This window comes from Lingula anatina, chromosome 2 (assembly GCF_051362555.1).
Source record: "Lingula anatina isolate TDL-2025a chromosome 2, LinAna3.0, whole genome shotgun sequence".
NCBI lineage: Eukaryota > Metazoa > Brachiopoda > Lingulata > Lingulida > Lingulidae > Lingula > Lingula anatina.
This window is the reverse complement of record NC_141768.1, coordinates 3,263,506-3,283,947: the sequence shown is the minus strand read 5'-3', so window position 1 is coordinate 3,283,947 and position 20,442 is coordinate 3,263,506. Positions and strand designations below refer to the sequence as shown.

The window sequence follows — 20,442 nt, the reverse complement described above, 5'->3', positions numbered from 1 at the left end:
TATAGTGTTGATTAAAAGAAGGTAATTACCCTTGAAAAAGTAATTGTGCCACAAAGTGTCATATATTGGAGGGGATTTTGACGTATCGATCCAGTCATTATTTTCTTTCCATAATGGATGGAACGCTGTTAACGACAGTAAGCCTATTGTTTGGTTTGTAGATGGATATACGGCCCCCGGTCAATTGAAGAAATATCTAGGCTTATTTTAACATATATTTCCCATTTGCTAAAATCGTTTTTCTGGCATCATGAATAAATATGATGAACATCTGAATGTAATCTAAGACGACTTTTAGAATTCCTTACTGGTAGGCCTTCGACTAAAGCGTTTAGCTTGTTTAGAATGGGACAGCACACATCTCTAATCTTATATCTAAGAATGCAAGGTGTATATGTATACAATTTCAAACAAAACACCAATAAGCTTTTTTTGAGAAATAAGAATTGGTCCCATTCTCCTTAACATTGTTATATTGAGCATGCTGGAGCAGTTTATATGCTTTATTGATACCAGTACATTTGAATTTGGCCCTAATACGTAACAAAAATATCCCCAACTTAGTTTAGATTCTATATAGGGGGTAATTAACTTTCGTGTCCGCCCGGCTGACAGCTATTTAGCGTGAACCCCCAGGGAGTTAGGTCGATCTAAAGTAGATCGATCTAATCTCTGGAAATGGGGTCCTAGACTTACGTTTTTCTCAATAAATTTTGTAGACGAAAAAAAATACAGAATGCTGAAACAAAAGGACTGGGAAAATGGAATCAACATATAATATTTTAGAAAATATTATTATTTGTGAGTTTAACAGACAGAACAGCAGTCAGAATTGTGGTTGTTGTGAAAACCAGCTAGGTCCTATGTAACAACTAATGCAATTCACATCAACAACCCTGAATAGATACCGGAAATAACTATGATCTGAGTATGCGCACTCGATTTGTTTCAAAATGGCGGACGTTTCGGAATTCAATCTTTGCTGACTGATATCATCAATGGCTATGTCAAGTGTCACATAAGAAGAAAATACAACTTGGGATAGAAAAACAACTGCCGTTTAAAGTCGACCCGAGGTAAGAATTTTTCATATTTTACCTTTGAGTGCTTGAAAGCACAATAGTACCAACTTTCGTACTTATCTTGCTTTTAGCTTAAATTGGTCCCGATTTTGGTAGAGAATTATTGTCAAAGTTTGTCATCGCGATGTACTTGTATTTGTACTTTATTTATGGCATGCAGTATCCATTTAGGCTTACGTGTATTTGTCGCCCTTGGTTGTGATTTTAGTTGTCCTTTAACCATCCCAGGGCAGGGAGACCTAAGTAATTATAGTAATTAATATTACTAATTATATATTATATGTAAAATGACCAAGGCCCACATTTTGTTCAGTAGACTTTGTAGCGGACCACGAGTAAATAAAGCAACACCATTGGATAATACTGCCGTTTATTCACGCAGTGAACAGAACTGAACAGAATCTGAACAGAAACTGAACAAAAACTGAACAAAACTGGACAAAAACTGGTGAAAACTATAAAAAGAAAAGAAAAAGAAAAAATAATAATAACAATACAGTGAAATAAAGATAAATAAACTAGATATAATAAACAACTTAATTCATGTGATCTTAACAACAAATAATTGATCTTTGCATGTGTGTAAGTTTTTACTATTTATTATTTAATTTCAAAACACTCACACTAGAACAATATCCAGACTCGCTTTCTCCGCTAGCAACTGGCTGCTCAGATACGGCCATAGCAATCTGAGCTGGTACTGTAAATTTATTTGATAACATAAATATACATGTGCGTGTTGGTCATGAAAATGCCACACCCATACTAACATAAACTTTAATAAACACGATGCTCATAACTTATGTTACTGATTAAACTTAAGTAAACTTATGTAAACTTTTGTAAACTACACAAAATATCTCTATATAAGTGAATTACACTTTATTAAACACATAAATTTTACACAATCTACACGTAATATCGTAACATACCTCCACTCTGCCAGTAAGTATATAAATGACCGCGCAGAGTACATGCAACATCGGCTTTTATACAGTTCATCACATGACTAGATGAATAGATGTTACTTAATATTGAGCAGTGTTCTAGTGTCTTCTCTAACACAATATAAATAAACATAAGAACAGCGTGGAAAATATAAAATAAAAATGATAACGTATATAATTTCTGCCGTGTCGGCAACAGACTTTATAATATAAATGTTCATTATTAGAACAAAGAAAGGAAAGCAAATTGATTTGAATTTGTAGAATTAAAAGTCTGTTATTTCGTGAGGTCCATTAAAGAGTCATTACATTTCAGATACGAAAATTTTGAAAAAGGTTTGTTTTTTATTACTTTTTAAACGTTTTTGGTTATCAATAGTCAGTTGTCTTTTGATATTGGTAGTTGGTATATACTCGTATTTTAGACTTAGAATACTCAGATCCTCTGAGAACCAGTGTTTTCTTCTGCATTGTACTTTTTCAAATCATTGTTATTACAGCTACCAAAATGGAGGAGGACTCCTCTGTGACAGCGACCTACTACTTCCGTGATGTGGAGTATGTAGTGAGCATGAACTTGGAGGGTGGGAGCACTCTCACAGTAGAAGTAGAGGACAGGCTTACAGCTGACCAGTGGAGAGGAACTTTTGATTCTGCCTGTAAGAACCCATTGTCTGTTGAGATATTAGCTCTGTACTATAACAGCTTGATGAATTTGATTTTGATGTCAGTATTCAGAAGTAAAGAATGATGAAAGTAGCTTTCAGATATTGTTTCTTAAACAAAAAAGTGAATTTGTTTGATATCAATAAGAAAAAATAATAGACTTTTACATAATGGTATACTTTGGATGTACGGTCATCAATGAAATTCAGTGATTAAATTTTACGTCAAATGAAAAGACAAATGCAAGCAGAAAAAGTATTTAGTCGCGTGGTTTGTTATTTAAAGACAGCTCATTATAATCCTTTCATTTTAGATATTGAAGATCTCACACATAAAACTGGGAATTTTAAACAGTTTACAATATTTGTCAGCATGCTGGAGTCTGCATTAACACAGGTACAGTGAACATTTTAATAAACAGTTTACAATATTTGTCAGTATGCTGGAGTCTGCATTAACACAGGTACAGTGAAGATTCTTATAAACAGTTTACAATATTTGTCAGTATGCTGGAGTCTGCTTTAACACAGGTACAGTGAAGATTCTTATAAACAGTTTACAATATTTGTCAGTATGCTGGAGTCTGCATTAACACAGGTACAGTGAAGATTCTTATAAACAGTTTACAATATTTGTCAGTATGCTGGAGTCTGCATTAACACAGGTACAGTGAAGATTCTTATATAAACAGTTTACAATATTTGTCAGTATGCTGGAGTCTGCATTAACACAGGTACAGTGAAGATTCTTATAAATAGTTTACAATATTTGTCAGTATGCTGGAGTCTGCATTAACACAGGTACAGTGAAGATTCCTATATAAACAGTTTACAATATTTGTCAGTATGCTGGAGTCTGCATTAACACAGGTACAGTGAAGATTCTTATAAATAGTTTACAATATTTGTCAGTATGCTGGAGTCTGCTTTAACACAGGTACAGTGAAGATTCTTATAAACAGTTTACAATATTTGTCAGTATGCTGGAGTCTGCTTTAACACAGGTACAGTGAAGATTCTTATAAACAGTTTACAATATTTGTCAGTATGCTGGAGTCTGCTTTAACACAGGTACAGTGAAGATTCTTATAAACAGTTTACAATATTTGTCAGTATGCTGGAGTCTGCATTAACACAGGTACAGTGAAGATTCTTATAAACAGTTTACAATATTTGTCAGTATGCTGGAGTCTGCATTAACACAGGTACAGTGAAGATTCTTATAAACAGTTTACAATATTTGTCAGTATGCTGGAGTCTGCTTTAACACAGGTACAGTGAAGATTCTTATAAACAGTTTACAATATTTGTCAGTATGCTGGAGTCTGCTTTAACACAGGTACAGTGCATGTTCTTATAAACACTAGCATCGTATATTTTTATATGAATTTTGCATTTCGCACTTCACATTATCATTCATGTGTGTGTGTCCAATATTTTTTCTAAATCGCAAGTTTGGAGTTGCTTACTAAAAAACTGCACTTGCTGTTACGTTTTAGTTTGATGCAATAAATTTTGCATGATTGAATTCATTTTATATGGAGGATAAATGTGGATCTTGTCAGTTGCCATGAGTAGGACAAAAGTCTCAAGTGAAAAATGACTGAAATAAGAAGTCCAGAAAGGAGACAACATATATCTTTATTTATACTTTTTACATCAGACTGAGCTGGTGAAGTGTACTGAGGTAATAAGTAATAGTAATAATATAAAAGAAAAAAAAAAATTTACTAGTACACAAATAAATAGCAGCAAAATTCAAAATTACATATGTAGATATGCATCAACATTAAACATGTATTTAGTGTTGAAAGGTAAGTTTCTATGATCTTTCTTTACTCCCTGGTTTTACTACTGTAGGTGTCAGACTCGGTGTCCTTAGATCTACTGACATACTCTGATCTGGAGTCCCTGCGGCAGAGGAAAACTGGGGCAGGTCCCCGCCCTCAGGCTGCTGGGAAGACCACTACCCTGGGGAACAAAAGATACCTCATACTCACTTATACAGTGGAATTTGACAGGTGGGGAAGTTTTATTCTGTGTGGTATTTTAAAATATGGTAAAATATTATATTCTTATATCAAGGAGTTGTTAGTCAGTGGATATTAAATTTTCCTCCTTAAAAAAAAAAAAAAGAAGGAAATGGCTTAAATCCTTGAACAACTCTCCTTGATTTGATGTTTTATACCATTTGTAATTGAGTAGTTAAGTTCTGAATGACTGGCCAGTACCTTTACATTCCAGAGGGAAATATATGTACGCCGTATTATTTGAGGGGTTTTATCATTTTTAAGGTCTGAATTGGCTAAAGATAAAAGTGGTTTTGCAGGGATTGACATGTGAAAGTATGACCGTCGAACATTTTTTTTAATGAAGATAGTATAACTTAAAAAGAAAGAGTGTTGTATTGTAAAATTTAATGTGTTATGCAAATATGTGAACAAAAAGGAAAAAGCACAGAAAAACAGTTCACCAAGTTTTTAATTTTTTTTAGGATTCATTACCCACTTCCATTAACTTATCAAGGGAAACCAGACCCAAGAATTCTTCAAGAAAGCATAAGGGAGATGAGGACTGAAATTAAAAATCTCAAACAGCAGGTTTGTAGACTTGAAGTTTATTTCTTTAGAAGATGAAATTGTCACTGAATGCAACTAGTTGATGACTTTGATGTCATGTTGTGGTGGCTTAATGCAAAGTGTGGGTCTGTTTTGCTTAAACGTATAGAAAATGTAAAGTTGTTCATTTCTTTTTTAGCAGAGTTTATCTCCTGGATTGAAAAACAGAGAATATGAAAAACTTCGAGAAGAGTAAGTATGTGTTACAGAAATTTGAGTGGCAGTAGCATAGATAACTATGGGAAGTCTGTGATCATTATATTCTTATTTTATCAAATGGAAAACATGTTGGCTAAGTTATTTTTATAGTTCCACGCCCATTCAATACATGGTCTAAACTTATCTAGCCCTGAAGCAGGAGATTTTATTGGAGTTCTCTGTCCTCATTTCTTACATGTGTTTACACTGATTGCAGCTATGAAGCAGTTTTAGATGAGAACGAGAACTTAAAAGCTGAGCTGGTGGAGTACAAGAGAAGTGCTGCAAAGCATGGTGCCCCTAAGGAGGTCAAAATTCTTAAAACTGTGGTGAAGAATTTAGAGGAAGAGTTGACGAAAGAAAAGGCTAGACATCAACGGTCAGCCAACAAGAGGAATCAAGAATATAGGCAGCTTTTAGATGAGGTGAGCTGCTTGTTTTGCTGTGTCAGTTTATTTACCAAAGCTTTATCAAAAATCCATGGTTGTGTAATCCCATCTTCATGTACAGGGAATTTCAGTTTGCTCGATAATTGCCAAATCATATTTTGTTTTAATGTTAATTTACTATATTTTGTGTGTATTAAAATTTTACTATATAAACCTTTTAGGTAGAAGAGCTAAGGGCCTCTGAGAGAAATTTGAAGGTTAGGGTTAAGAGCCTTACTAATGAACTTGCCATTTACAAAAGGTAAGAGGGAATGTTTTAAATCATGTAAAGTATGTTTGTAATTCATCACAGTGTGTATATGGCTTCATGCTAAAGAAATAAATTTTTTGTTATTAAAAGAGTAAGATATATACTTTCATGGCCTATTTTAGCCTATTAAAGCATGTTATTTTTATATTCAAGTAAGGTCTTAAATTATGTAACATTTTTGAAATAAATTCTAAATTTTTGAATTTTATAGATCTGCAGTTTCTAGCAGCCAACAGTCTCAAAGGGAAAGGGAAAGCAGGCGTTCCTCTTATCTTAGAGATAGATCTCATTCAAGGGAAAGAACAAGTTCTAGGGATAGACCATTGTCATCGTTTAGTAGAGATAGATCAAGGTAAATTAACATTTCAGTGTTTTACCCTGCTGTCATATCGTAATTAGTAATGGTAAATATCTTATCATTTCTTCAAAATTTCAAATAAAGCTTCCTCTTCACATAAAGCTTATGTCTAGAGGAAGGCCCAGATATAATTTATATTTGTATAATTCTCTTAAACAACAACAACAACAAAAAAAGGTAAGTATAAGGAAAAAAATCAATAAATACTGCTTTGATCTCTTACAAACATTATGAAAATATAGTTTCCGTTTTTTTTACCCTAAGATCCAGGGACAGGTTTTCATCTCAGGAAAGCAGGAGGCCATCCCTAGGAAGAACTGTGACACCACCATCAGCTGCAGGTCAGTTAGATCAAGAAATTATAAATTGTGTCACCTAGGCTTTCCCCAAAGAGTTGTTCAGCCATCATTTGGATGACCAGTGACCTCAAAAGACAGTCTATTTTTCCAAAGACGTCTGGACAGCTTGCAAAATTTTGGTTGGGCTTGCTTGGGTTTGACTTGCTGTTGAATCAGTGGACAAATAACAGATTCACATTTTGGACACCCTGTACCCAAAACCCTGGATGTCATATAGATATTTCCTTACTTGGTATGTCAGTTGCAATACAAGAGAAAATGTGCAAATCTCATGGTGGATCATTGAAGAGAAATATGCTGGGAATCGGTCAAGTTGCAGATCACAAAATTAGTCGTGTTACTTTGTCTGCTGCTAATTAACCATTTATTCTACTTTATACATTATTGTAAGGTTTATTAAATGAAGAAAACCCTCCTTGATTTTTTTTTGCAGTATATAGTAATATTAAAGTACACCTTTCAGATTAGTTATCTATAAGTATCCTATTTTTAGTGATTAAGTTATATATGACAAGACATCGCATTGCTTGACAATGTACTCTGGTGGAAAGAGTTTTGTGATTTTTGAAATTTTTGTTTTAGGGACACGAAAACCACGATTTGATCCCACTGCTTTCATAAAAGAAAAAGAAAGAAAGAAAAAAGAATCAGAGTTGAAGAAGTAAGTGTAAATAAGAAGAAAGATCAACATAGTCAAATAATATTTACATTTGTTTTTGAGAATGACATTTATGGGAAACGTTCAATAAAGTGCAATACCTTCTTGTTACAATATATAATCAGCATTCCTAACATATCTATCATGTTCAGATAATATTTCTCACAAAGGAAAAGGTTTTTGATTCAAGATATTCAATTTTTTAGAAAAAGGTATGTGCGTTCAAGTTTATCTGGAAGCACTGAGAAAAGGCGGACTCCAGGCTATGCACCCAGTAGCAGTGAGAAGAGAGAACCCAGACCTTCACCCAGTTATTCTTTAACCACTTCAGAAAGGAGGAAGCTGGGACCAGCCGGTAAAAAATTGATATTATATTTTAGTTTATCTAAAAATGTGCCTTTTCATTTATTTCATTAATATTCTCTCGTTTTTTTTATTCATTAGATTTTTAGATTTTTTGTAGTAGAGAAAAAAAAATTACCAGTAAAAATGATACTGCTGATATTAATGAGATTCATATGCTTTGTATTTACGTTACCAGGGAGACAAAGAACAAGGTCAAGGACATCATCAGGTATAAATGATATAAAAACTTTTTTACAACCATTTTAATGTGAAAAGAATTTGATGAGACTATTTTTGTAATTTAAGTCATATAATTTATTAACTTAAAATCTACTAGTAACATAAGATTTACAATGTTTTTCTTGACCATTTACTTCAAATGCCTTTTGAAGCTTAACGATTGAAAAATAATGTACTTTTGATAAAACAAATATAAATCTAAAATTAATTTCAGTTGGCAGTGTAGGATCTAGGGGCTCTAGGGGTTCAATTAGTGATGTAGAAGAGTTGCCTAACACATCTGGTTCAAGGTTAAGGTAAATTTAAATTTAAATACATTTAATATGTAAGCTGTAAAATTTTGGATAAAATGTCTCATAGATTCCATCAAGATTTGTTAATTATGATTCCCATGTTAGGCCAATTATGTAACAATTTAATAAGACTTAATTGAATTGTTTGAAAGAACAAACTAAACAATGAAATTGATTTGAAGACATATTTACAATTCATTACTGTCCATAATTTGGTTGATCCGTTTAATGTAATTTTTTATTATTTTTAGAAATCTGAATAGAGTTCTGAAGCCTAATAGAACATCTTCTTCAACTGCGTGGGATAGTCCTAATGTTGTAAGTATAAAACGTGCTTCTTTCATGATATCCGGTTCCTGAATAAATGGCCCTTGATAGTAATTTTTTAAAAGGGGCAAAACCAAGATGTAAACTTCCTGTATATGTTTTTCTGTTAATCTGATATATCTGTTAATTCTGTCTAATTTCAGCGCTACCAAGGGAAGACGGCCACAAGCAAGTCAAGATTATATCCTTTGACGATATCAGATTTGTTCAATTTCACTTTTCTTATTTTCCATGTTGGCTAGACAATAGAACAGTAACCTTAATCTGGGGTAGTGCTAGCAATTTGTTTTTCACTTAGCCAAATCACTACTTTTTCATTACTTTTCGCAAAATGGTTCAAATTTGACTAAAATCAAATCAACCCCATTTTGTTTAGTCAATGGAGGTCTGTTTTAGCCTTTGGCTAAATTGGCGAGAGTTAGTGCTACCCCAGCTCATTAAAGGATACTTAATTTCCAATTAAAAATGGCATGTTATTTCCTTAACTGGCTGTCACATTGGCCAGTACCCCAGATTCTGTAGGAACAGCACACAGGAAAAGAGTCGGCAGAGGCAAAGAAAATTATGCTGTGGAGGGTAGGTAGTTTTTTATTATTCAGCATACTTTCATGAAACATAAATCTTTTGTGAAATTTTTGATTTTTATTACAAAACACAATGAAAACACAAAGGACAGTTGATGTATGCTAAAAATTTGGCACTAAGACAACATTTACGTTACAATGTAGCACATCAAGATGCTCCTTGCTTTGTAATGTCATGTAACCTCAGCGGTGTAGATTTCAAATCCAACATGTTCACTCTCCATTTACATGCAGTTCTAGGGATGACATTCAAACAATTTGAAACAGTTAAAAAGAGGCCTGCTTGGTACACTGCTTAATTCTAATGTTGCATACAATGACATTTAAGGGTTCTTTTTTTTCACTATTTATTTCAGGTGCAGATAGTGACTACTTTGATCGATCTGCTGAAATGTCAGAAATAGATGCCAGATTAAACAGACTCCAACAACTTATGAGATCTAATATTCCCTCATGATATTTCCCGACTTTGGACTCCACTCGATAATATTGCATCAAGAGAAGCATCTGATTATTTACCAAAAGCATGTATGCTATATGTTTTTCTAGACTCAGATAGGAACACCATAAAATTTAAAAAAAAAAGTCATTCAACACTGCATGAAGTGAATGTCTAGTTTTAAATTGATTGAAAAAAGAATGTAAACATATAAATCTGTTTGAAGGCAGCTCTTATTAGATTTTATGATACAAAGAAATTGTGAATATTTGTAAAAATTGTAAGTATTTGGTAGTGAAAGTTTCTCGATTTAATTTTCAACTCCTCATTTTTCTTATATAAAGTTCAGGGAATTATGTGGTGGCATTAAGAATTTTTTGGTTTTTGTAAAATCATTGTAAATTATATTGTAATTAAAATTTTTTTAATGCAACAAAATCTGATTTGCATCGTAGTCAACAGATAAAGAATTTGTAAAAATGTATAAAATTTTAATTTTTTTATATTTGTTTTAATAATAATAGCATTTTAACCTTTTATTGAAAATTAAATAGGTACTAATATAATAAAAGTAACTAGTCCAAACTTTCAAATTTAGTTTCTTTGTTTGCTGCTCCATGTGTGATTATAGGTGCATTTGTAGGGAAGAATACAGGAAGTGAACGTGTGGTACAGCCAATTTTACCCTAAACACTGGGCCTATATAATAAATACAAGGTTTCCATGCTTGATAATTCAAAATTCAATATTATTTTCACTGTCTGCTAAGACTTTCCAAATAGTGAATTTAAAGCACCATCAACAGCATGTGATACTGAACTTTGCCTTGCAAGAGAACTTGAAGTGACCTTTTTAGGTTTCTTAGCAGTTTTCACTTTTGCAGTTTTACTGGCTGCTCTGGTATTTCTTTCAACATCTGTCAATGTTTTATTCATAGTGGTTAACTCGGTTTCAAGATGATGAGAAAGTCTCATCAGTTCCCTTATTTTAGTATCCTGTTCTTCAAGTTTAAACTCCAGTGCCTGTATTTGATCTTCCAAGTCTTCTCTCACAGCTTCCCTACTGGCCGTGCTCTTGCTGCTCTGTCTGTAACTCTCCAGACCAATCATAGCTACAGCTACACTCCATATAAATATTTCCCCCAGCATGTCTGCCCCAAGTTCTACGGCCATTTCTTCATTCAACGGTTTCACTTCTTTGGTGCTTTTGATTCCCATTAACTTCAACTTGGAGGTAGTTTCAATGCGGTGGTATTCTGTTCAAATATATAAATGATACAGCATAACAAATAGCATATTGATCCCCGGCAAATTGTAGATACCTTTGAAAGTTTAAGTAAAGGACCAATTGGTTGTAAGTTGGTCTGTTCTCCTTCCAAGATCTTAAATTAGTTTTTCAAACCAAGTACTGCATGTACAGTAACTCGAGTCTTGATATACTATCAGTAATGTTGATGCTAAAATTCAACTAATACTAAACGTTAAATAATGGACATGACAGTGAGCAAAACAAGTATATCCTGCATTTACAGTTAAAATGGCAATGGACAATGTCAACGACTGAGTTACTGCATACATTTTACATTCTACTATTTCACTGAGTATGTCACTATTTGTGGAAGGTGAGACTTACTTTGAGCTCCCCATTTCAGCAGTCCTCTAAACTTTTCGTGGTTCTTGGCTCTAATTTTGATTTGGTTGGCAATAGGTTTACTTAGCTGTCTGATACTCAATGTCACCAATTTTATAAGAGGGAAGACTGCCATGTATAATGTTACGTGCGGTTAGCGCCAATGATGAAGAAACTACCGGAAGTTGCAATAGACATTGCTGTATGGGATCGTAGGGCAACTTATGTCTTCATAAAAAAGAAAGTAAAGAATATGCTAAAGGCATAAAAATAATTGTGGGAATAACTATATATTGCCATATGATAAAATATCGCTATCACAGTATTTATTTTAAAAACAACAACAATAACACATTTTATTTAGCTCTAAGCATTGACCTAATTTTTCGGAAAACAGTCTCGTTTCCGCAGTGCACCTGGGATTTGTTTGTGGAGATAGAATGGCTTGGCTGGGAAGTGAGTATTGGACTTTTATGTTACTTAATCGATTACCGATATGCCTAGTCTAATTTTAAATCCCCAACCAATTGCAGCTTCATTGGTTAGTGTAAGGAAAACACATTAGTTTGAAACAAATCTAGCTGCGACCACAGCTGAATGAACAGCTGTACTAGTACCGTGAGCCGTGACGGTCCCTCTCTCGCCTCGCTGCTTATCAGAGCAGGTGCCCAGAGAGCGACACCTCACCTCTCACCTAGTTTTCGATTGTTGTGAAAATGGTGTGAAATGAGTATTTCTCTGCTGTGTAGTCATTGTTTTGGTTTAATAATAGAGACGGCCCTGATATTGGGTTGAATTGATTTTTTTGCGGGGATGTAATTTTTTCTAACACTATCACTAAAATAAATGATACATCATAACATGCATATGTATATTTAGATTATATCTATGCAGTCTTAGTTCAATTGCACATAAATTTCACCTTATCATCTCACTTCCTGTCTCTGTGCTTAGCAATAAAGGAAAAAAAAAGATGTTGATGATTTTGTATAATATATATATATATAGTCTTGGCCTGCTCCATATATTAATATTATTCATTACAAACAGACGTCATATATTTGGTTTATATTGGCCTTGTAAGCATAAACCAATTGGTACATTCTAACTGAGGTCCATTGATCATATATGTGACAGAAATAATAACATTTCTTCATTGAAAGATGTTATTCTATTTTAAGGGAGGAATAATTTCTACTTGATAGTAAATGTAGTATCCATTTCAAAAATGTAATGTTTTGAAAGAAAGTTGAGAGAACATTTGTTTTAAAATTAGAATAATGTCTTATAGCCAGTTTATTAATTGGCATCCACAGTGTTTTACTCAACTGAATTGTATTATGGTATAATATATTTTAGATTAACTGCCTTAATTACACTCACCCCTATGGTTGTCTTGACTACGACCATTCTGTTAAAATATTCAAAATGCTAAATGTCAGCAACTTTTTAGCTTAAGTGTTAGGTGTATTTAATTAATTTTGGCAGATAAGTTCTGAAAATCATTAGCCATACCCTGTATAGCAGAAAGACAAAGAAAAAGAAACTATTGGTAATGAAAATCTCTTAGATTTTCCACTTCCCTTTTTCTTCCCCCTCCCCTTCTATTCTAGTGGCCTGTGATTTCATGGAAAATTTATCAGATACTAGTATGTCCATTTGAGCATGTGAGCATGTAAAACCAGTAAAATTGACAGATTATCTTAAAGGGGTTTTGCAGATCACTTTATTTAAAAACTTTTGTAATGTTTTTGAAAAGTTCAGTTTTGTTTTTACATCATTAGAGCAATTCACTGAATTCTGGAAAGTCACGTTTAATTTCAGTTTTTGAGTGTCAATCAATATTTTGTTAGTTTTATAATGTAGTGCTATACCAACAATATGAAACGTGTTTTGTTGGGATAAATACAGTTTATCCTCCTTACAGTGTGCTTAAGATAACTGAATAAACAATATGAAATCACTTTAGCACAGAATATAGAGCAATTATTGCCATGCAGGCAGCAGCGCATAAAAATATTCACTCAGGGGTTTGGATTGTTGGTCTGTAAATGCAGCTAAAAACAGTTTATTTCGCTGTGTCAAGAATCCAACTGCATCCTTTATCTGTGCCAACATTTTAAAGGAAATTGCCCAGAAGGGGAAAAAGCTTTGTATTGAGTTGTCAAGAGAAAGGTTGCATTTGCATTAGACCATGTGAGAGCATTCAGAGCAAACTGCTGTTGATAGCATGCACTGTTACCAGCGGGATAATCAAGTTTTAGCTCAGATGAAACCAGCAGAAGAGAAAAAAAAGCAGATCAGTGTCGCATTAAGCACGTTGGTATTGAATATATCAAGATGACATGCTGGAATGATCTCCAAGAGGAAATCAGCATTTTCTGGCTTTCAATACTGGAAACAATAGCAGGTATAATTGGCTTTATAATATACATAAAGGATGACAAATATAAATAGAGGGTAGTATATAATTGATCGGATGCATAGGGCCTTTCTGCTTCCTCTTGAGCAAGATCATGAAGGGTAGATTAAAGGCATTTGTTTAATGGCATGCATGATGGATTTTAGAGTTCTTATCAGCTTTAGGTTGTGGTAAAGACATGAATATCCCATTGAACTGTTTGCATGAAGGACATGATTCCAGGTGAAATGACTTGGAGTGGATTGGTTGGGGGGGGGGGGGGATATGTATTTTTTTCTAAATGAATGCAAGTTTTTTTTTCATGCTCAATATGTTAAGGGCAAACTTCATTGTCATTGATTAAATAATGAAATGTTGCTCTTGTATGTGATCTATGTATGGGTTACATTGTTCAGGCTACAGATCTAGAAAATGCAATGGATAATAGAAACATATTGGTTATATCAGTGTTAGTATAATTTTCTCTAGTCCTGATTTCTGATTCAACTTAACATTTCATGAAATGGCCTGAGTTGTATCTATACTGGAGTGTTTAGAGGTACACTGCTTGGTTTCCATATTGATTATTCCCGAGACAACAGCACAGACAGTAGCAGACAGTGCATCGAAAAGATCCTTTTCATTAGCTAATTACGGACCACCTGATGTTTGGGTAGTATGTAATATTGGGATTTCGATGAAAACCCATCTATCACCAAGGCTTATCAGCTCTTCCAGCCGATCTAACTAAATAACAGGAAGAAAAAAAAAAAGACAGTTCGGACTCATTTATATCATGTCTTTGGTGAGAACAACCAAAATTTGATAGACTTGGTCTTTTGGGACTAGTTGATATTTCAGCTGATGAAGAGGCCTGATCCAGATATTGACGTTCTCAGTAATAACCTAACATCCGATTCATTTATTACAGGGAGATATTTTTCATGTTTCGTCAGCTGTGTTTGCTTGATATTCAAACCAGCAGTTGTGTACATACATACTTATTTTTTATTCTTTTTTACCCATTACCTATTGGTAGGTAATGGAAATTTCATGTTCAAGTAAGTAAAGTCGTAGAATTATGAAACTGAATAAATCTGAATGAAACAGGCGGTTGTAGTCTGTTAATTTTTTTTTCAAAGAAAGGTGAATGCTGCAAAAGGACACATTGTAGAGTGTATTGGACCATTTTTAGTTCCATTACGTTGCTATACTTCATGGAAGATGGAACATTGACTTGATGACATCTACTCTATGCTACTCTTAATGGTGTTTTTTAATCTTTTTCTAGAATCAGCTGCCATAGGTATCACATTACATAACCAACATTCCAGTATAATGTGAAGTAGAACCTCTTTTTTTGTTAAACCTTAGGCAAATTATGATGGGTCCAAGATAGAGACTGAAGATAATTTAACACAAGACAAGTAAAAAATGAGGGTTCTATAAATATATATATATATTTATATGTATAAAAGTAATAAATAAGATAAATGGATAATAATAATAATAATAATAGCCTGTATGGATAGATGAATAAACAGATAGAAATTAAGAAAAATATATAATAAAGAAGATTAAAAGGTTGGTACCTACTGGGTGCATTGTTGTTGTTTTATTGAATTCTGATGACCATGAGGAGACATTACTTAATCTGCAGAAGATAGAAACACAGAGATGCAAGTCCAGCTAGCTATTATGGATTTTGAATCTCTTTTCAATGTTTCTCCTGGGTTCTCCTTGATAAATGGTGTCATCTGCCTTTCCATTGATTGACTGTGTTACATTGATACTGCTGTGCTTTACTGCACAAGTTGGCTTAGATAAACTAATGGCTGAAGAGAGCATGTGTATTGGATGAAGGGATATTATATATTCAATTTCATTTCAATTTAATCCCATATTGTACACTGAAGGGACAAAAACTCGGAAATCTGTAGGCCTTTAATTTCATTATATTTGTCCGCCTCCCGAAGCTCTAGTGGGCCGAGTGAAGCAGTGGGTGTTGTTTCTTTCTTGTGTGGTTTTGTGGTATATGAATTTGCCATTTGTGATTTGTTGCAATTTTAGGTTACTTTAGATGTGGTTAGAGTGATCACAGGTATTTCCATATTGTACTTTTAAACCCAAAGACAAGGGTGGACAATTTCGTCTTCAAAAAGGGCATTAATTGTATTTTTAAATTAAAATTAAAATTGCAATTTCAGGTTAATATACAGTCATATTTACCAGAAATTTCAAAACACCATTTGCGTATTTTGTGTAATCATAATAAAGACATCCCTCTATCTCTGTCCATTAAGCGTCATGTATGGAATCTCATTAAAAATGTTTAATTCATTTGATGTTAATTAATTGCAAAATTCACTTTGATTTGGCCTTGATATTTGCCTTCTGTAACATGAAGGTTGTGCTTGTACATTTAAGATGACACAGCTGATGCATTTTGTGCTGTGACACTTGACTGAAGAACTCTGCCATCATGTGTGCAGGAACATGAGGGGCAATGGCTTTGTCTCATGCAATTATGTTATTTGTGCTCTCCAGAGGCCAAACCAAATTTATTTAGATTTATTTTGCCCCAGTGTGGTTGTCGATCTGTTTCCAGCTTATTTTTTTTGCTACTGGGTATTCAAAAGCTTTTTATCATTCCAAAAACACATCTTTATGTACTTCGATTTTTTTTATCATTACTACTCTGTATCTCATAGAAAAAAGAAGATGAGGATTTTGTCCCATATCTTAACTTCTGAGGGATAAATTGTTATTATTTAAAGTGGCTGAAAGTATGCAGAAGGGAAAGGGTTTGATGAAGAGGAATAACAGTGATGGCTAAAATAAAGAGACTATGGTCTGTAAAATATTTACATACTTTATTTCACAACTTTTTTATATTTCTCATTTTAAAAGTTAAACATTCTGATTTTAGGGGGAATGTATTGTTTGCTGTTGAATAATAGAGTTTTTTTGTTATGAAAATTTTAATACAATATTTATATTATTTTGCAGAAAAAAAACAAAAACTGGCTGTTCACAAAATTTTGAACTCCCATTCCATTGAGTGTGCAGTTGATGACAATAATCAATACATGCCCCTTCATTGGCTTCCTGGTATATAAAGATATAAAGTAGAGAGACTTAATAAATTGATAATAGATACAGTAATTGTATTACTACACCTCCCGTTGGTGAAAACAGGATTTGCCATGGATTATAACATACAGTGTGCATGCTTGTGTGTGTGTGTGTGTGTGTGTGTGTGTGTATGTTGTCTGAGGTATAGCCTGAAGAAGGAAGGAAGTATGAAGTTATTGTCATAAATGATTTTTATTAAATTATTTTTATGTACAGACACAGATGTGTCTGTACATATTGCCATCACCTGCGTCTGTCGTCGCCGTCGCCGATGGCGATGCCGATGCCGATGCCGTCGCCGTGCACTTTCCTTGTAAACACGATAAGTGGAAGGCAGTTTTACTTTTTGGCTTTATATTTACAGAGCTGATGAATATTTATAAAATGCAGGTCAAGTTCGAAAATCAGCATGATCGGGCCATTATTGTAGAAGTTATGCTGTTTTTTCACTTTTCAGCATATATGCAACCTTGTAAACACATTTTAAGGAAAACCGTTAGGCCTGTTGTCATGACACTCACAGGAATAATCAATCTTACTAAAACGCAGGTCAAGTTCGAAAATCAGCATGATCGGGCCACTATTTTAGTAGTTATGCGGTTTTTTCATTGTTCAGCATATATGCAACACTGTAAACACAATATAAGAAAAACAGTAAGCCCAATTGTCATTAAACTCACAGGAATGGTCAGTCTTACTAGAACGTAGGTTGAGTTCGAAAATCAGCATAATCGGGGCATTATTTTAGAAGTTATGCTGTTTTTTTCATATTTCCTCAGATTTCCTCAGATTTAATTCTTAGGCATGTTAATAGCCTTATTATTTAAGTAATAAGATACGTAAAAGTGTTTGTTTGACATTTCCTGCATCTTTACAACATTGTTAGTTGATTATGTAAAAATGATGGTAAACTTGTTATCGTGTATTGTGTAATAAAGTGTCAAAAATGGAAATAAACTCATATCATTGCAGTTTGTCAGATTCAATCATTCACTATGTTCAGAATCTCAGAATGGAAGAAATTGGACATTTAACACTGTTCTATTGATATTTTTCACATGTCATCAATTTTCTTAGTTGATCTTATAAAAATGGCAGTAACCTATTAATTTTGTTTTATGTTAAAAAAGTGTTAAAAATGGAAATAAACCCATTTCAGAACAGTGCAGTCTTGTTTACATTTTGGCATTTTGAAGGTGTGACTTTGAAGTTCCATCAGCCTAAAAACCTTTGTTAGTCACGTTTACTATTTGTCCATGATACTAATATTTTATTATTAAAAATTGATGATCATTATACTGTTAAACATTATGTAATATTGCATCAAAATTTGAAAAAAACCTATTTTGGGCACTGCTCCCATGATGACCATTTAAGAAAAACCATGTCACTTACTGTTCTCAAACAGTACAGTTAATATGTACAGATGTGTCTGTACATATTGCCATCACCTGCGTCTGTCGTTGCCGTCACTGTCGCTGTCGCCGGCGCCATGCACTTTCATTGTAAACACGATAAGTGGAAGGCAGTTTTACTTTTTGGCTGTATATTTACAGAGCTGATGAATATTCATAAAATGCAGGTCAAGTTCGAAAATCGGCATGATCGGGCCACTATTTTAGTAGTTATGCTTTTTTTTTCACTTTTCAGCATATATGCAACACTGTAAACACAATATAAGAAAAACAGATAGGCCAATTGTCATTAAACTCACAGGAGTGGTCATTCCTGCTAAAACGCAGGTTGAGTTCAAAAATCAGCATAATCGGGCCATTATTTTAAAGAAATGCAGTTTTTTCACATTTCCTCAGATTTAATTCTTAGGCATGTAAACAGTTTCATTATTGAACTAATAAGATACGTAAAAGTGTTTGTTTGGCATTTCCTGCAATTTTACAACATTATTAGCTGATTATGTAAAAATGATGGTAAACTTGTTATCGTGTATTGTGTAATAAAGTTTCAAAAATGGAAATAAACTCATATTATTGCAGTTTGTCAGATTCAATCATTCACTATGTTCAGAATCTCAGAATGGAAGAGATTGGACATTTAACACTGCTCTGTTGATATTTTTCCCATCTCATCAATTTTCTTAGTTTATCATATAAAAACGGCAGAAAACTGATAATTTTGTTTTATGTTAAAAATTGTTAAAAATGGAAAAAAAAAAAAACATTTCAGAACAGTGCTGTCTCGTTTACATTTTGGCATTTTCAAGTTGTGACTTTGAAGTTCCATGGGCCTGAAGACCTTTGCTAGTCACATTTTCTGAATATCCATAATACTAATATTTTATTATTAAAGTTGATGGTCATTATGCTGTTAAACATTATGTAATATTGCATCAAAATTTGAAAAAAAAAAAACTATTTTGGGCACTGCTCCCATGATGACCATTTAAGAAAAACCATGTCATTTACTGTTCTCAAACTTACAGGAAAGAAACATGGGACTAAAATACAGCTTCAGTAGGAAATACAGTCTGTTTGGTAATTCTTGCTGCCAGTTAAACAGTTATTTTGTGAAAATTTAATTTTTCACATATTGGCATTTTCAAGGTGTGACTTTGAAGTTCCACGGTCTTGAAGACCCATGCTAGTCACATTTTCTGAAAATCCATGCTACGTATATTTTATTATTAAAATTGAGTTATTATGCTGTTAACCATTATGTAATATTGCATCAGAATAGAAGAAAACACAATTTTGGGTGCTGCTGCCATGATGACCATTATGGGAAAACCATGTTACTTATGATTGCCAAACTTTCAAAAAAGAAATACAGGACTAAAATGCAGTCTGAGTTGGAAAAGCAGTCTAAGGAACTTCTTTTTCTGGAAGTTATACATTTTCAAAGTGTAAACTTGTCACATATTTTAATTACATTGGTATTACCTGTTGAGGATAATTAAAATTTGATGTTGAATTTGCAGTTTAACATAATGTATTTTTGCATCAGAATTGACAGTAGCCTATTTTGTGCATAGTTATTTCCTGTTTTTTGTCTGTACATTTGACAGCTTTGCTGCCTTGTTTTTATCTTTTGCCAAGTGGATTTATTCTTCCACTGAACTTGTGGGAATATATGTCGATATGCCTGCAAATTAGCAGTTGGAAAAATTGTTTTCATAATGGTAGTTTTGGTATTATTCCAGTATTATCTACCAAATACAAAAGAAATTTGAAGTACATATTCCAACCAGCATAATGTTAGGTATTGACAATTATATATCTTATTAATAAGCATGGTCACAAAATAGAATCTAGTGTGTGGTAACGAGTGAAACTGGTAGGTGTAAACATCTGCGCTAATCTTCTTTTGACAGTGTATTGAATCTCTAAATTGTTTTGTTATTGGATGACAATTGTCTAGAGAGTTTCCTAGACACTGTGTGGTCAGATCCAAATAACTTATTGATCTAACTTCCTTAACATTTTGTGGGATTTCACTGGAATTACTTTG

General features: G+C 33.3%; 3 protein-coding genes across 3 annotated transcripts in view; 2 read left to right on the top strand and 1 right to left on the bottom strand.

The window, feature by feature from the left end:
- Window positions 1-915: 915 nt before the first annotated feature.
- Window positions 916-10,405, top strand: LOC106166158 (centrosomal protein CCDC61). Its single transcript, XM_087007182.1, has 18 exons — window positions 916-1,076; window positions 2,530-2,688; window positions 3,009-3,091; window positions 4,555-4,715; window positions 5,189-5,294; window positions 5,452-5,504; window positions 5,728-5,935; window positions 6,121-6,200; window positions 6,421-6,561; window positions 6,832-6,908; window positions 7,509-7,587; window positions 7,791-7,939; window positions 8,126-8,158; window positions 8,384-8,465; window positions 8,714-8,810; window positions 8,933-8,972; window positions 9,288-9,365; window positions 9,730-10,405. The coding sequence occupies exons 2-18, from the start codon at window positions 2,538-2,540 to the stop codon at window positions 9,828-9,830; spliced, it is 1,719 nt and encodes a 572-aa protein (XP_086863308.1). The 5' UTR covers window positions 916-1,076; window positions 2,530-2,537; the 3' UTR covers window positions 9,831-10,405.
- Window positions 10,406-10,494: 89 nt separating this feature from the next.
- LOC106166138 (optic atrophy 3 protein homolog) lies at window positions 10,495-11,659 on the bottom strand. Its single transcript, XM_013544585.2, has 2 exons — window positions 11,445-11,659; window positions 10,495-11,067 (listed from the first exon to the last, which is right to left on the bottom strand). Exons 1-2 carry the CDS (start codon window positions 11,575-11,577, stop codon window positions 10,577-10,579), a joined length of 624 nt encoding a protein of 207 aa, XP_013400039.2. The 5' UTR covers window positions 11,578-11,659; the 3' UTR covers window positions 10,495-10,576.
- A 117-nt stretch (window positions 11,660-11,776) lies between these two features.
- LOC106155996 (synaptotagmin-14) overlaps window positions 11,777-20,442 on the top strand; it is a 30,741-nt gene continuing 22,075 nt past the window's right edge. The window contains exon 1 of the mRNA XM_087003434.1: window positions 11,777-11,897. Coding sequence (XP_086859560.1) covers window positions 11,882-11,897 — 16 coding nt within the window. The 5' untranslated portion in view covers window positions 11,777-11,881. The remainder of the gene's footprint in view (window positions 11,898-20,442) is intronic.

Excerpts from the sequence above, each read along its gene's own strand:
- LOC106166138 (XM_013544585.2), bottom strand. The coding sequence starts at position 11,577 with ATGGCAGTCTTCCCTCTTATAAAATTGGTGACATTGAGTATCAGACAG. Across the intron at positions 11,068-11,444 it reads GCTGAAATGGGGAGCTCAAA|AATACCACCGCATTGAAACT; the intron begins GTAAGTCTCACC and ends ATATTTGAACAG.
- LOC106166158 (XM_087007182.1), top strand. The coding sequence starts at position 2,538 with ATGGAGGAGGACTCCTCTGTGACAGCGACCTACTACTTCCGTGATGTG. Across the intron at positions 4,716-5,188 it reads TATACAGTGGAATTTGACAG|GATTCATTACCCACTTCCAT; the intron begins GTGGGGAAGTTT and ends AATTTTTTTTAG. Across the intron at positions 9,366-9,729 it reads AGAAAATTATGCTGTGGAGG|GTGCAGATAGTGACTACTTT; the intron begins GTAGGTAGTTTT and ends TATTTATTTCAG.